The following is a 15,398-nucleotide window of genomic DNA, read 5'->3' on the forward strand; positions in this document are numbered from 1 at the left end:
ACTCAATACTACTCTTCTTCAAGTTGCAGCTAGATCAAGATAAGGCTTGAAAGGTCGTGTAGTTTTCTGAATGCTAATTATATCTTTCCACGTTTGTCATGTCAATGCCATCACGACTTAAAATGGAAAACAAGGCAAAAAGCTACGGAAAGATACTTGCATCAAACTCGTTATCCCTACACATTTGAGGACCAGACCAGCATCCTCAGTATCCAAGTTTCGTGCGGTGCCCATGCCGGCGCTTGGCGGAAGGAAAATCGCATTGGCACTTAGTATCAGAGATACCACCAAAACACATTGACTCCAGTGCTGAACAGATGATACACTGAAAGCACAGTAGGTGCTTAGTGTTTCAAGTACAAATGGACTAAGCCTAAAGATACAGGTTATATGAACAAGTCCATGTCAAATACGACATGCAAAATGAATGCAGCTTTGCAATTTCAACTACAATTTCACCAAGACCCTAGGGAGCAGTACAACGTCGGAGAGTAGCTAATGAAAGCTAATCAAAAGAAAGCTGAGCTATATGATATCATGAAGGCTCGAACATGCACTAACTCTTCATTGCCTGGTCCGGCCATGTCTGTCTGCACTTTTTAATCCATTCCGTTATCAGAAGCATGGTCATTTTGAGCAGATGAACTTGAACTTCTCAATTTCATATCTCCAGCTTGCTGCAATTGTTGTTCCTGCTGTTGCTGCTGGTGGAGCTGATGGTGCTGAAACTGGTGTTGCTGCTTGTGAGAATGTATCTGGAGTTGTTGAAGCTGTTGTGCCGTCAATAACGCATGTATTGCATGGTTGTTAGAGTAAAATTGCTGATTGCCTCCATTATTGTATGCTGGAAAGTTCATCATAAGTCCAGCATTTGCTAAGCCTTGGCCAGTTAGCACTTTGAGATGTTGTATTTCCTCCTTAAGTGCATCATTCAATGCTACATACATGCAGAAAAAACAAAGAGAACAATGTTCAAAAAAAGATTTGCTTAAATATTTTAGGTCATGCATTCAAGAACCCAATAAGCACTACAGGGAAATCATAGACCAAGGAACACCATTTCACATAGAAAGTCTGCACAGAAGCACTTACCACTAAGTTAGTCAGGTGGAACCTCCTAATCAGTTGTAGCAACGAGGTATTTAACACATCTATCTCTATGCATTCGGGTTTCCAAAAGTGTGAATTGTCAGCGTTGTACAAGACTAGGATGCAGTTTGACAAGAAAAATGAAGAGGTAAAAGTAATTCAGACACAAAAGAGCTGGAGAACATGTTGACCAATCAATGCACGACAACATTATAAGTAGCAGAGGATGCATATATTTGCTCCTTTGCTACAGGAGGTAACTGATTTCTGGCACACTAATTATGCTAATTTAGGCATTTACTTGGTGATGCCCATGTCACGACCCGAAACCCGCACTGGTCGTGATGGCGCCTCTCGTGAAGACAAGGCCAGCCAACTAACCCAAGTAAACTCTTTCAAAATAAGTAAACATAAATGAAAAGTAAGGTACGCCTAAATGACTTTAATTAACAATATTTACAACCCCAACACAGCCCGACCGGGGTGTCACAAATCACGAGCATCTAAGGAAGCCTGAACACTGCTACAGGGCCAATAATATACTAAACAGAATCAGAAATCAGAAGACAAAGTCCGGTGCCGTGAACGCTGGCGGTCACCTTGCTCAGCTACAATAGCAATACCTTCAACCAGCTCAAAACCCGCTACCGGGTGTATAATACCTGCATCTGCACGCGAGGTGCAGGGAGTAAAGTGAGTACTCCAACTCAGTGAGTAATAGAAGTAAATAATAACTGAGCAGCAAGAAATCACGTAAAGCAACCAACGGACTGTACAGAAGCCGGGTACAATTTCCGAGAAAACAGTGAAATCAGAGAACTCTTTAGAAAGGTTTCGGCTCAGTTCAAATCTCTTTTGAAAATGGTCCTTTCAATAATTACGAAAGCTGTTCAAAATAGTTAGTGCTGATTAGCACAGAAAATCCGCCCCTCGGGCACAAATACCACAGCATAGCAGGTAAAAATGCAGATAAGTATGCAAGATGAGCACATAAAAGTTCGCCCCTCGGGCATGAATTTCGTTACTAGTCAGTCATTGTTACCTGACCGGTCAGCCATTGTTACCTGACCAAAACGCGTATTACAGTGCCATTGTTACCACTGGTCAGTCATTGTTACCTGACCAAAACGCGTATTACAGTGCCATTGTTACCACTGTTTAAAATTTAACCGCTCTAGATGGGTACCCGCGCTCACTGTGGGTGTGCAGACTCCGGAGGGGCTCCTACAGCCCAAGCGCTATATCATCATAAGGCCTGAAAGCCTGTACATATCAACATGAGGCCTGAAAGCCTCCTCACAGCACACTCGAGGCCTGAAAGCCTCCTCACAATACACTCGAGGCCTGAAAGCCTCCTCACAATACACTCGAGGCCTGAAAGCCTCCTCACATCACTCAGCATATCCTCACATATGGCCCTCGGCCTTAATCAGTCCAAAAATAATCATAAGCCCCTCGGGCATCAGTAAAGAAACAATAATGCTCAGCTCAAACAGTAGTTCAAATATCAGTTAAAACTCTAGGTCGAGTAAAAATATAGCTGAGTTCATGAAACAGTGTAATGACATTGGACTGAGTTCAAATAATATTTCAAATAGTGAGGAAAACAGTGATGATAGCTCATAGGGAGTTCAAACAGTCGGCAATAAGCCCCAAATATGGCAATAAGCCCAAGTCTTAGTGAAAAAAACAACAAGTCATAGCGAAATACGCGGTAAAATCAACAACCGGGACGGACCAAGTCACAATCCCCAACGGTGCTCTACCACACGCTCTCTATCTGGCGTTCAAGTCACCTCAATATAGCACTATGGGTGCAAATCCGGGGTTTCAAACCCTCAGGATATCATTTACAATCATTACTCACCTCGAACCAGCGAAATCTCTAGCCCGCGACGCCTTTACCCCTCAAATCGGCCTCCACGCGCGTCGAATCTAACCAAAATCAGAGCGAGTACATCACAATATGCCAATGGGACAATACCCAATCGAAAACAGTCGAAAAATAGCAACAATCTCGAAACTAGCAAAACCCGAGCCCCGGATCCACTTCCCGAAAAATTACAAAACTCACATTACCGGATTCCTCGTCTCGCCACGAGTCCATACATACCAAGAACTCCCAAATCCGAGCTCAAATGACCTATCAAATCCCAATTTGAAATATCAAAAACTCAAGCCCTAGCTTTACCCCTTTTGATGAATTTCAACCAATTTCCATGTTAAATCTAACATAATCTCGTGAATTTAGGCCAAGGAACTTACCTCTAATCATTCCTTCTTGAATCCCTCTTCAAAATAGCCTCGAAGCTCTCAAATCGCTCAAAAATGATGGAAATAACATAACCCTCGCGGAGCAAAAATGGCCTTCAGGGGTTTCCGCTTCTGCGGTCCCCACTCCCGCTTCCGCGTGACCGCTTCTGCGGTTTTTGTCCGCTTAAGCGGAATTTCATTAAATCACAAGGGTCGCTTCTGCGACAAAATTTCTCGCTTCTGCGAAACTTCACCCCCAGGTCAAACCGCTTCTGCGACCTCATGTCCGCTTCTGCGGACTCGCTTAAGCGAAACGACTTCCGCTTCTGCGGAACTGCTCAATCTCACCCTCTTTCGCACCTGCGAAGCCTTCTCCGCTTCCGCGCAACCGCATCTGCGGTTGCCTTTCCGCAGATGCGAAAATACCTGCTGCAGCCAAGAACCTGAAATTTCCAACTTCAATTTCCTTCCGATTGCCACCCGAAATCACCCCGAGGCCCTCGAGACCTCAACCAAAAGCACCAACACATCTTAAAACATTATTCAAACTTGCTCCAATCATCAAAACACATCAAACAACGCTAAAACCATTAAATCACATCGGATTCAAGCCTAAGTTCTTCAGAAACTTCCGAAATGCACTTTCGATCAAAAACCCGACCAAACGACGTCCGAATGACCTGAAAATTTGCACACATATCCAACATCACCTAACGAAGCTACAGCAACTCTCGGAATTCTATTCCGACCCTCGGATCAAATTCTCACCCATCAACCGGAATTCGCCAAAATACTAACTTCGCCAATTCAAGCCTAATTCTACACTGGACCTCCAAAATCAATTCCGATCACACTCCTAAGTCACAAATCACTTCCCGAAGCTAACCGAATCACCGGAACTCACATCCGAACCTTCTAACAAATAAGTCAACGTCCGGTTGACTTTTCCAACTTAAACCTTCCTTAAAGAGACTAAGTGTCTCATTTACTACCAAAACCAATCCCAAATCAACTCTAACACACCAAACACTGATAAATGAAACATGAAGAAGCATAAAATGGGGGAAACGGAGCAGTAACACATGAGACGACGGGTCGGATCGTCACAGCCCAACATTGTTAAAGCTCTGTCAAACTGCTGGACTTTGATTGGCTGGTAAGAGATTGCAAAAGTCACACTAAACCTTGAATTCAGTGCTGATTTTCCTTCCCAATGATCTTTAAAACTTAAGTACTATGCTTAATCCCGTGGAAAATAATTCATTTTAATCCCGTGAGATGCGGCATGTATTCATGTCCTTTTCTTGTATGTAAAGGCCCATTAATGGGCTAAAAGATAGCGGCCATATTGCATTATCTTTCTAACTTGGTCTATTTCTTTGAATCCGCTAGGTGAAGAAAAATTTCTCTCTGAGTTCTAAGGTTGCATCCCACAACCTGAAAACAATTATTTACCAAAGTTAGCCTTCTTTTCTTATGTGATGCACTCTCCTTTCTAAGGTGATTTTAATTTGGGACTGGCATTCTAGAATAGGAAAGTGCGGCACCGCCTTAGAATTACTTGTTTAGGATATTATCTTACTTAGAAATGTATGCCTATTCAAATTTTAAAAGTAATTAATACCAATTAACAGAATAGGACCTAATATATTGGCGCCTATCAAGGAGAATAAAATATAAATTTTCTGAATAATCAATAATACTATAATGACAGTGCTTGTCTAGACAAACAAAAGTTTTGAAAGTTCAAATATCTGAAATAACCAAACCTCCAGAACCAAAACATTATATCTAAAAGAATCCACTTTAAATTATCGGCATGCATCCGAACCTCCACAACCTAACTATTAGAATTCACAGACTTCACTACGAATTATTATCGATATTTTAATTGCAAGAATTGTTCAATATTAGGGTCAACCAGTTTTGGATCCTGCGCTTATGGACAACAAAGATGAAGAGCACTCAAGGAACTACTGCATTAGTTTGACCAGAAAAGTCAATCAAACATGCAATGTGAAGCTGAAGAAGTATTTCAACTTTGATTTCACTTGACTTTTTCCTAAAATTAAAGTATACTTGAAAACAAAGCACGCCATAATACTTATCAGATCCAAATAGTAATCCTATTTGAATCAGCATGAATTATCTGAACTATATAGATTCAAAGGGGGTGTTGATGAAACGGCACATTTTCCAGCAAAATCAGGACGCCGGAAGAAAGGGGAGAATTATCTGACATCCGGAGTAAGAGATGAAGAAACTAGTCAGTTTTCTGAGAGAGAAGATGAAGTCATGTTTAGTTTCTTACCATCTTGCAAGTGCACCTGTTGTTCCATTGTCTGCAAGCGCAATTTAAGTTCATTGTTTTCAGCACTCAGACCATTTGTATCTCTCTGTTCCATATGGAAAACAAATGCAGATATATCAAAACCTAGCTTTTTATTTGTGCGTATTGCACATTAGAGAAATAGAAGAAGTTGAATATACATTTGTATATGTATTTATGTATATACATTCATATGCTATGCATATACAAGACCAAGAAAACAAGGATTTACTTACTTCCATCTCCTCAACCATGTCCATGAAAAGAATGCAATACAAGTTTTAAAAAAAAAAAAAAGGAACTGCATAGCTGTGAAAGCTCTGATATATACCTGCAACAGGGTCAACTGAGCAGACAAAGAAGTCGCTTCTGTTTGCAGAGCTTGCACTCTCCTCTCGAGCTCTGCTATATATCTCATCTTCCTTTCCTTTGATCTGGCAGCTGACTGCCTGTTTGCCCAAATTCTGTAGCATAGTGAAGCAAAGACAAGAATGTGAGAATGCAGCAGTAGTAGGACATTTGTTTGAGTATTAAATTTACTTGAATTTTGAACCATGCCAGACAATTTTCAAAATGAGAGTGTGTGTGTGTTAGAGAGAGTGAGAGAGAGACTTCAAAGCATTGGACAACTTAAAGCGTTAAAAAATACTTCAACAAGCAAACAAAAAAAATTCCCGTTAAACTAAATAGAGTTAAGGCATCGAATGCAGATGTTTAGAATCCTCAGTCGCTTTTAAGAGCTAGTTGGACACCAAATTTGAGACCTTGGGAGGAAGAAGGCATAAGTCAGATGGCGGAGGAAGTTAAGAAAACCAGGATTAATAACTTTTACTACACACAGTAAAAAGAAAAAACTGATCACCCTGGAAAGGGAGGACACCTTTTTTTCTGGGTAGATAAGGAAAGGATAAATGATCCAGAAGAACAAAGGTGTAGTACCTATCTAAAATAGCAATGGTGTACTATTTCATAATACAAGATATTTTGCTTACCACACAAAAACTTTGCAGAATTTTAAGCCATCCGAACAATCAGCTTTCAGACTAACTTCCAACAATGCAACTTAAAATGAGCACCAGAGCCACACCCTGCCTATAGAACTAATATTAAAAGAATACTATGTCATTCGGGAAAGGAATGCATATAACCTAATAGAACTTCCAAATAGCTACAGTTTCCTAACATGCAGTGTTATCAAAGGCAAGCGCAAAAAAGCTCTAAGGTCTTTTGAGGCTTTAAGCACAAAGCGCAAATAAAGTGTGGGCTTTAACGAAGAAAGGCGCAAATTGAGAAAAACTACAAATGTGTTTGTGTTGTCCAAGACTAATATCTATAAGCATGAATACCAAATATATGGACAAATAAATTGAAGAAACTTTATGATAAAGTGAAATATCAATTGTTTAGTGTCTCCTCTTCAGGATTACACTCATTGGCATGGAAAAGTATGTCTTGGTCCCTTGATGACAACACTAAAGCGCCCGCTAAGCGAGGCAAAGTGCTCAACATGTTTTGAGCCTCGCTTTAGGGCTTAAGCGCGCCTTTGATAACATGGCTAACATGACTTCCAAATAGTAAGTGCCATATTACGCAATATAGAGCACATTCATAACATTTTGAAAGAAAAACAAAGCCTGAGAAACTCATACCCCTCTCTTGACCTCCTTTTATTACTCTATAAACAAGTATTGATATCCAAAAGAAAGCAAGACTGAAGAAATTGAATGTTGAATACAAAGAGTAATAGTTTGAAGTCAATTAACCTCAGAAACATCTTAAGTAATTACATACGGGGAAAGGAAACAGACCGAGTTTGTATCCCATCCGCCTCCTTCCCACCCAAATCCAGTGCCCTGTTCCCTCACCATCATAAAAAGGAAGAGCAGGAGATGAGGAAAGAAAAAAGCGCACATTTCCTTTGGCAAACAAGCCAAACATTAAATCAACCCTTAAGAAAATGTCACAACTTAAACTCATGGTGTGTACCGTCTGCTTTGGTCCAACAGAATTCACAAATTTGTCCCTTGGAGATTCGAGCCTAAATGTGGGCATACCGTGTGAACTTGTGCTCTATCTTATATATCACTTCCCTTTTCAAAGTGGAGTTTGTCTAAGGTGTCATATGCACCTCTCCTTCAAAAGCTTCCCTAACCTATAAGACTGACAGTCCTTTACTTGACCCACTCTAATCAGATCACCCTCTATTATGGATGTCATATAAATATCCCTTAGCGACTCAGTATCCATTCTGAGGTTTTGTCTCACTATCTTATTGCAAAACAAGCTCTAATACCATATTTGTCACAACCCAATTATATAAGGTAGTAACATGCATCTAATGGGATGATCCGCCAGGCGAACCATGTATCTCATCCTACTAAAGCAGCTAACAGCACAATTTTCATTTTTTGACAAATAATCCTACTATTTCATAAGTCACTATTTATTGTTACCTAGTTCATGCAATATAAGGTCCTGTTTCCCTCTTTGTTCCGGCGAGTATGATAGTGTTTTGTCTAGCACTGCTAGCGATTTATGTTATGTTTCACACTTTGGCATAATATTTATGTTACTGCTTTTCCATTTATTTATTATCTCTCACGTTGCTGATATTATTTTGGGTTTTTGTTGTTAAGGATCTAATGTCTATGAGCCGAGGGTCTCCCGGAAACAGCCTCTCTACCCTCCGGGGTAGGGGTATGGTCGTACACTCTACCCTACCCAGACCCCACTGGTGGGATTTTACTGGGTTGTTGTTGTTGTTGTTGTTGTAGTTCATGCGGTATAAAACACTAAGATAATACTATTTACACTTGGATAACATTGACTCGAAATTCCTCATCTTTGAGAGGCAGAAAATTAGGACAAATCTAACAATGAACCACAAGTTTATTTGTTCTTGATAAATTCTTGAAGGATTCATTAGAGACAAGTGATGTGACCAAGATATATCAACACAAGGACCTAAAGAGCAAGGAACACTCGAGGGAGGACTTCAGATACCCCACTTTCAGAAAATGGCATTGGAAGTCCTCCCTTCAGAAAATTCTAATAGTATTGGCATTGGAAGTCCTCTCTGCTAAAACCAATAAACAACAACAACAATGCCATTGGACTTCCAATGCCATACTTCCAGAATATATTTACTATTACTAGTTTTCAGCTTCAGTATGGCATTGCACGTGGCTATCTAACTCTTGACCCGATAGTTTAAGGAAGATTATCTGTTCAGTGGATCATTAGACTCACTCTTTACTTCTAAAGTTGGTGAACGGTGAACCCCACTTCTTATTCAGTGTGCCTTTATGGGTTATCCAGACTTTCCTTTTTTGTCAGTTGTCTGAAATCTGCAGTCATGTTCCATGAGCTTGGTAATGGGTGTATTTCAGTTCGATTTAAGACTGGAGTTGTATATGTTAACTTCATCACAGTACTTTATATCACTCACAAGAGCTAGCTATACTCAAGGTTGTAATGTTAGCTAGTATGATACACAGCATTCGCGTGGTCAGTTAGCCCACTAGGTACTATGTCGCGGTCTTATAGAATTGGGTCCTGACGAGAATAATGAAGCAGAAATAAAGCAATTTGCACCCCAGCATCTATCTCAAACAAAATTACAGATAGGGGGCTGACAATAGTAGCTTGACGTCCTTCCCATCAATGAAGGCCAAGATAAGCTAATATGAAGGGCTTCAAACAGCTGTTTTTGGCTTCTTACTTCTTATAGGTAAATCTTGTGAACAGCATGTCTAAATTCAACTGCTAATAGGATTTTTTTATCTTTCAGCCATTAAAGCGAAAAGTTGACAGAAGAGGCCCTGGGCGAAGACTTTAGAAAGAGTGAAGAGCGAATGCTTCAAAATACTAAAAATCAGAAAAGTTCGAGGAGCAAAGTGATTGGAGGTAATAAACAGTTGAAAACGAAACATCACTAAAATGAACTCACCACCAATAAAACACTAATTAAAGTCCACAAATACAGAAAGTATTCATTTAACAAACTACATTGCAGCATAATAACCAGATCATATCAGCATAATAACCAGATCATATCAGGATGTTCACAGCTTTAGCTCCCCCCGCCTCCACCATTTTCAGTTGCCAAATCTCCAACGAGGATTTCATCTCGTGCATGACAAAGTATTATAGAAGCAAATCCAAATGGTTGCTCAAGCTATGATACTGGTTAAATTGTGAATAATGTCAAAGAGACAGCAAAAAACAAAGGAGCAACAGATGGAGGTACCTCTTCGCACGTTTCGGATCAATAAGAGCGAGCTCAGCAAGCTTTGCTGCGGACATGGCTTTCTTAGTCTCAGCTGAAGATGGATCTTCTCCACCTGACATAAGCATCTCCGGCTTGATTATAGTTGAACCATCCATGGACTGACTATGCTGATGTCTGACTCTTGGCTTCTCACTAACAGCGGCAGTAACATTGTCAGTCCTCGAAGCTGTAAACCCAATTGCTGGAGCTTGCAATGAGCCCGAAGATGACTCGCCCACTTGGAATGGAGAAGTAGCAGATGAAGAATTAAACTTACCCATATCAAGATACATAGAGAGGAAATCCTCCTCGGTCTCATCAGACAAAGACGGTCCATCCAGTCCACCAACAACACCAAGATCACTATCGAAACTTATATCATCAGGAAGTGTAAGAATCTCCGAATGGGCACGTCGATGACCCAAATTCTTAGGTGGGTTATCTGGCATTCGACTAATATCATGACTAAATTGGTTTGCTTTTGGTTCTGAAGCAGGTACAGGCCCTAAAGGAGGTAAATTTGATGATCCAGATGGCTCTGACTTTACACTATAACTACTCCCGGAAGGCGAAAAGAGCAAATAGTTTCCTGATGGAGGCAATAAACCCCCTACACACTTCTCTTTATCCATACTTAATGATCTTGAAACATAATAGCTCTGAATATGCAATCTTGAATATAAATAGCAAGAAACCCTCAAGTTGAAAATTACAACTCACAAGACAAGACAAAGCTTGCATTTTTCAACATAACTGAAAGCAGGGTATTCAAATATTTACCAAAAAAGCTTTAAAAAGTTACTAAAAATTAGCAGAAAACCCTGTAATCCACAATTTTTTCAATAATCATTCTCCTGTAAAATGCACCCTGCAAAATGGAAAATTGTGAAAAAAAGATTGGAGTTTTAAGAAAGCATAAATATAACTGTTTTGAAAGAATATGCCCTAGAATTCAATATTTTTAATGATTTTTTTAGGAATTTTTGCACACGCCAAAAAGGGAGGAACAACAGAAAGGGAAAATGGCATTTTTAAAACCATAGAAAAAAATTATAAAATAAAATAAAAATAAAAAACAGCATAAAGAAAAGGGTAATTTTCTTACATGGTTTCTGGTTTAGCTTTTAAGATAAGATCTCCAGAAAAGGGAAGTAAACAAACGGAATCCACAGCAGCTGTTGAAATGTCGTGTGTGTGTGTGTGTGTGAGAGAGAGAGAGAGAGAGAGAGAGAGAGAGAGAGAGAGCTCGGGGAAACTTCGGGGAGACGATATATTAGGCAGGGTATTCCGAGGGAGACAGAGAGTGTGTGCGCGCGTCGTGACGAGGAGGAAGTGTGTAAAAATTAGTGGGCGTTTGGACATATCGTATAATTTTAACAAAAAGGTAAAAAATTCTTTATAGTGAAAATGATATTTGAAAATTAGGCCATAGATCCCAAATATATTTTGAAAAATCTGATTTGGGTGAAGTTTGGTTTGAAGATGAAAATGTGTTTGGACATACGTTTTCAAAACATATTTTCCAACTTTATTTTGGAAAAATATGTATATAATTCCCAAGTTTTGTGATTTTGGCCCAAAATCATCTCAATAGCTGATTTTGGAATTTGGGATTTGTGATTTGGCCAAAATATGGACAAAGTTTATGGCCAAACATGAGTTTTCAAAATAAATTCCAAATTTATTTTGGCAAAACTCATGGCCAAATCGGGCCATAATTTTGGGTTGTTTTTGAAGTTTTTTTGTGAGTGATCTGAGTGAAAAAATTTTAAAAATAGCTTTTTGGAGTTTTAAAAATTTTCGAAAAAATTTAAAATTTGGCTTGAAGTAAAAATTGAAAATTTTATGATCAAAAATTAATTTCGAAAATAAATGAAATTTTTCAAAAAAAAAAAAAAAAAAAAAATCTTAATGTACAAACGGGCTCTTAGTACTATTAGTTTGATTGGTTAAACTTTTAGAATGTAATTCTCGAGAATCTTGGTGTTTAGAATTAAAAAAAGTGTGTACAACATACAAAATATATTTGCGTTGGGCCCCGATTTATTTAGATCCCTTTTAAAATATTTATTACTCTTTCCGTTCCAGTTTATATGAACCTATTTTTTTTTTTGGTCTGTTTCAAAAAGAATGACCCCTTTCTAAATTTGGAAATAATTTAGCTTAAACTTATAATTCTACCCTCAATGAGAAGCTTTTATAACTATACAAATGCTCTAGGCCCCTTTTTGACTTGTTTAGGACCACAAATTCCAAAGTCTTCATTTTTTTCTTAAACTTTGTACGCAGTCAAATAGGTTCACATAAATTGGAACGGAGGGAGTAGAAGGGAAAGTGCTCCCGATCATAATTTTTTTACTTTCAAAGATAAGATCTTTAATTAAAAGTGGAGGGATTATATATATCTTACCATAATTCTTACCGTGCTAATTAATATGTAATCTTAGCCTAAAATATCAATCAATCATGGTATTTAACATGGTTTAGTATAGTTTCTCCTTTTATTTTTGCTCCCTCCGTTTCATATTAACAGTTGTGGTTACTAAAAATAATTGTCTGAAATTATTTCTCACTTTAGAAGTTCAAGACAAAAGTAATTATTTTTTTTTCTTTTTTACCCTTAGTAATATTTGTTCTTGAAAGTGGAGATAACAATAAATAGAACAAATATTCAAGAGAGATTATATCTTAAGACATAAATAAGGGTAGAATAGTACAATCCATTTCCTAATTAATATTTTGTAAGAGGCGTATAAAAAAGAAACACGACACATAATATGAGACAGATGGAGTACTTATTTCTAATGATCTTTGCACTCTGCTTAAAAAATAATAAATGAAGTAAATATTTTACATAAGATTCATAATAATTATAGCATTTCAAAAAGACTTAAGAAATAAGTTAAAAAATGAGTAGTTAATGATAAGTGTAGAATAGGAAAAAAATTAATTTTTCTCTTGATTTGCTCAAATAAATGAGTAAAAATAAAAAATATATTTTTAATATAATAGACAAGTAAAAGTAAGCGGAAAAAATATCAATATATACCTGGTCTCAATTGAAAAGAAAGAAAAGACAGTGTTTTACTTTCCAAGGGCAATTTGCCCAGCCGATACACATTCCGCATAGGAAGCTGGATTGTGACACAAATAACTATATCAAACAACCATATTGTCAACATCATTCGGAGCATGTTTGGCCAAGTTTCTAGGAAGTTAAAATTACTTTTTTCTCCAAAAAAGAATTTTTAAAAAAATTTAAATTGTTTGGCTAAAACGGAGAAGTACTTTTGACCAGCAGCAGAATTAGTTTTTCTACTTTTGGAGAGAAACAAAAAATTCTAGCTTCTTCTAAGAACAAGAAGCATAAGCAGAAAATTAATTTATTCAAGACAAAATCATCATCACAATAAATTTATATTTTCAAAATTGTCCCTTATTGATTTAAGTTTTTTTTTCATTTTTGTTTCTTGTTTTTACCATTCTTTTAAATTTAAAGATATCATATACATGAATCATATTGTAACTTTCCAAATTCTTTATTGACTTTTCTTGTTTTTTGATTTTTTCTTTGTGTAATGTCATGTAACTTTCCAAATTATCTTCTTCTTTTTCCACACTAAAGCAAATTATCTACAACCTTCTTTGGATTATCAATTTTCTTCTTACAAATAATCATTTATAATTTTTTATTATAGGCTATTAATTCCCGAATCTTTAAAATAGTTATCAAATCTATTTGTGAAAATTACCTGCAAATAGATAATAAATTTACAATTGCATCGCAATCTATATATTATTTAAGAAAAAAAACTCCACATTAAGCCAAGTGGCAGCCTCACAATAGGCCACTTGGCAATTCAGGACAAAGTTAGTCGGGTTAGGTAATAATTAGTTTCTTTCTGAATTTAAATTTAAGAAAAAAATTATGCATTATGTGTTTTTAATAATTAGTTACTCTTTTTGAATTTGAATTTAAACATACTTAACTATTTTTTTACGAAAACAATATTTTTTTTGTTATAAATAATGTGGATGTTCAGAACTCATAAAGGAGTAACACTCACTACTCTTCTCCATTATCTTCATAACTCACACTACTCCAATACTTATGGAGTTATGGTTGTAACTCCCGTACCTCTATAACCTCTTCACGATCTTTCTTCATGATCTCAAATGTTTAATGTCATGTTTATGGCATTCTTTTGTATATCTCTATGTAATACTATAAATACAGGAAAAGAAGTAATATTGTACACACTTGAATACACGGAAGAAATAAGAATCTCTCATCTCTTTCTCTCTACATTCTTGTCTATTTTCTTGTTTTATATTATTACCTTGAGCTAAGTTTCTTAACACGTTATCAGCACGAATTGTTATATTCTTCTAATACTTCCTAAAAGAAGTGAAAACCTTCCATGGAAGCTACAATTGTTTTTGCTGCTTTGCCAAGTTAGGTAATATCTTCTGAATGGTATTACTATAAGTCTTATTTTGGCATGTTAACACATTATAAGAAAATAAATCATCTAGTTTCTCAATAAGGTTTTTAGCTTCCTTTCTCGTTAAAAGAAAAAGAAAAAGAAAAATTGAGATCTTGAATCTTGCCCTCTCAATTATATAATATATTTTTTAATATCCTACAACTTTTATAAAAGTTATGATTAATTCTTGAACAGTTCATGATCTTTAGTTCTAAGTCATTTTCATTCAAAAGTTGCATTATATTTATTACAGTAATATTCTACTGATTATAATGTTATTACACTGTATTTGAAAAATAAATTCTGGAAATATAAATGAATATAAACAGTAATGAATATAAACAGAAATGACATAAACCAATTCGAGCCCACTGAATTCACAGTGTTTCCTTAAGGAATTTAATCCCCTCCTAGTACCCAAGGTTATGGATTATTTCCTCCCACGATAGAACGAATTACACACTGGTGTAGTGGTACTTCAAACCCCAGTGTTTCAGCGAACACAAAGTTCGGTAGCAAATCACACTTACTTTTTGCTTTGTTTTGATGCTAAAAGTATGCAGAAGAAGGAGAGGAAACTCAGAAAATTGTAGTTAAAATTCTGAGCAGAATAGTATTGTATTTATAGCCAAAGTTGGGTCTCTTCAGAATGGTTGTTTATGCAAAACGCCCACAACATAAATGCCATTACATAAATGGCCATTTACTCAATAATAAAGAGGGAAAATAAAGAGGGAAAATTGAAGAGGGTAGTTACTTTTCTGTTACCAAAACAGAAAAACGGATTGGATTTAATATTAATATTTAATATTAATATTTTGTTATTAAAACAAATATTTAATAACATTTCTGTTAATATTTTATTATTAACAAATAAATTTGGTCCTAAAAGTTAATCAATCAATCGATCATTTGACCAAATCCAAATCCAAATCCAAATCCGAATCCGAAGCCGAAGCCGAAGCCGAAG

At 36.8% G+C, this 15,398-nt stretch overlaps 1 protein-coding gene across 3 annotated transcripts; it reads right to left on the reverse strand.

Annotated features, from left to right (window-relative positions):
* Window positions 1-275: 275 nt before the first annotated feature.
* On the reverse strand, window positions 276-11,272 carry LOC109216989 (probable transcription factor PosF21). Of its 3 annotated transcripts, XM_019381211.1 has the most exons (6): window positions 11,047-11,272; window positions 9,921-10,809; window positions 6,003-6,135; window positions 5,654-5,738; window positions 1,713-1,757; window positions 276-937 (listed from the first exon to the last, which is right to left on the reverse strand). In XM_019381211.1, the coding sequence occupies exons 2-6, from the start codon at window positions 10,571-10,573 to the stop codon at window positions 600-602; spliced, it is 1,254 nt and encodes a 417-aa protein (XP_019236756.1). In that variant the 5' UTR covers window positions 10,574-10,809; window positions 11,047-11,272; the 3' UTR covers window positions 276-599. The 3 variants fall into 3 exon arrangements, with proteins under 3 accessions (XP_019236756.1, XP_019236758.1, XP_019236757.1); XM_019381213.1 differs by lacking the exon at window positions 1,713-1,757; XM_019381212.1 differs by lacking the exon at window positions 11,047-11,272 and having other exon boundaries at window positions 9,921-11,039.
* Window positions 11,273-15,398: the final 4,126 nt, after the last annotated feature.

Source organism: Nicotiana attenuata, unplaced genomic scaffold, assembly GCF_001879085.1.
Source record: "Nicotiana attenuata strain UT unplaced genomic scaffold, NIATTr2, whole genome shotgun sequence".
Classification (NCBI taxonomy): domain Eukaryota; kingdom Viridiplantae; phylum Streptophyta; class Magnoliopsida; order Solanales; family Solanaceae; genus Nicotiana; species Nicotiana attenuata.

Coding starts and splice junctions, on each gene's coding strand:
- LOC109216989 (XM_019381211.1), bottom strand. CDS start 10,573: ATGGATAAAGAGAAGTGTGTAGGGGGTTTATTGCCTCCATCAGGAAAC. Junction 6,136..9,920: donor GATCCGAAACGTGCGAAGAG/GTACCTCCATCT, acceptor ACTATGCTACAG/AATTTGGGCAAACAGGCAGT. Junction 5,739..6,002: donor CTCAGTTGACCCTGTTGCAG/GTATATATCAGA, acceptor CATATGGAACAG/AGAGATACAAATGGTCTGAG.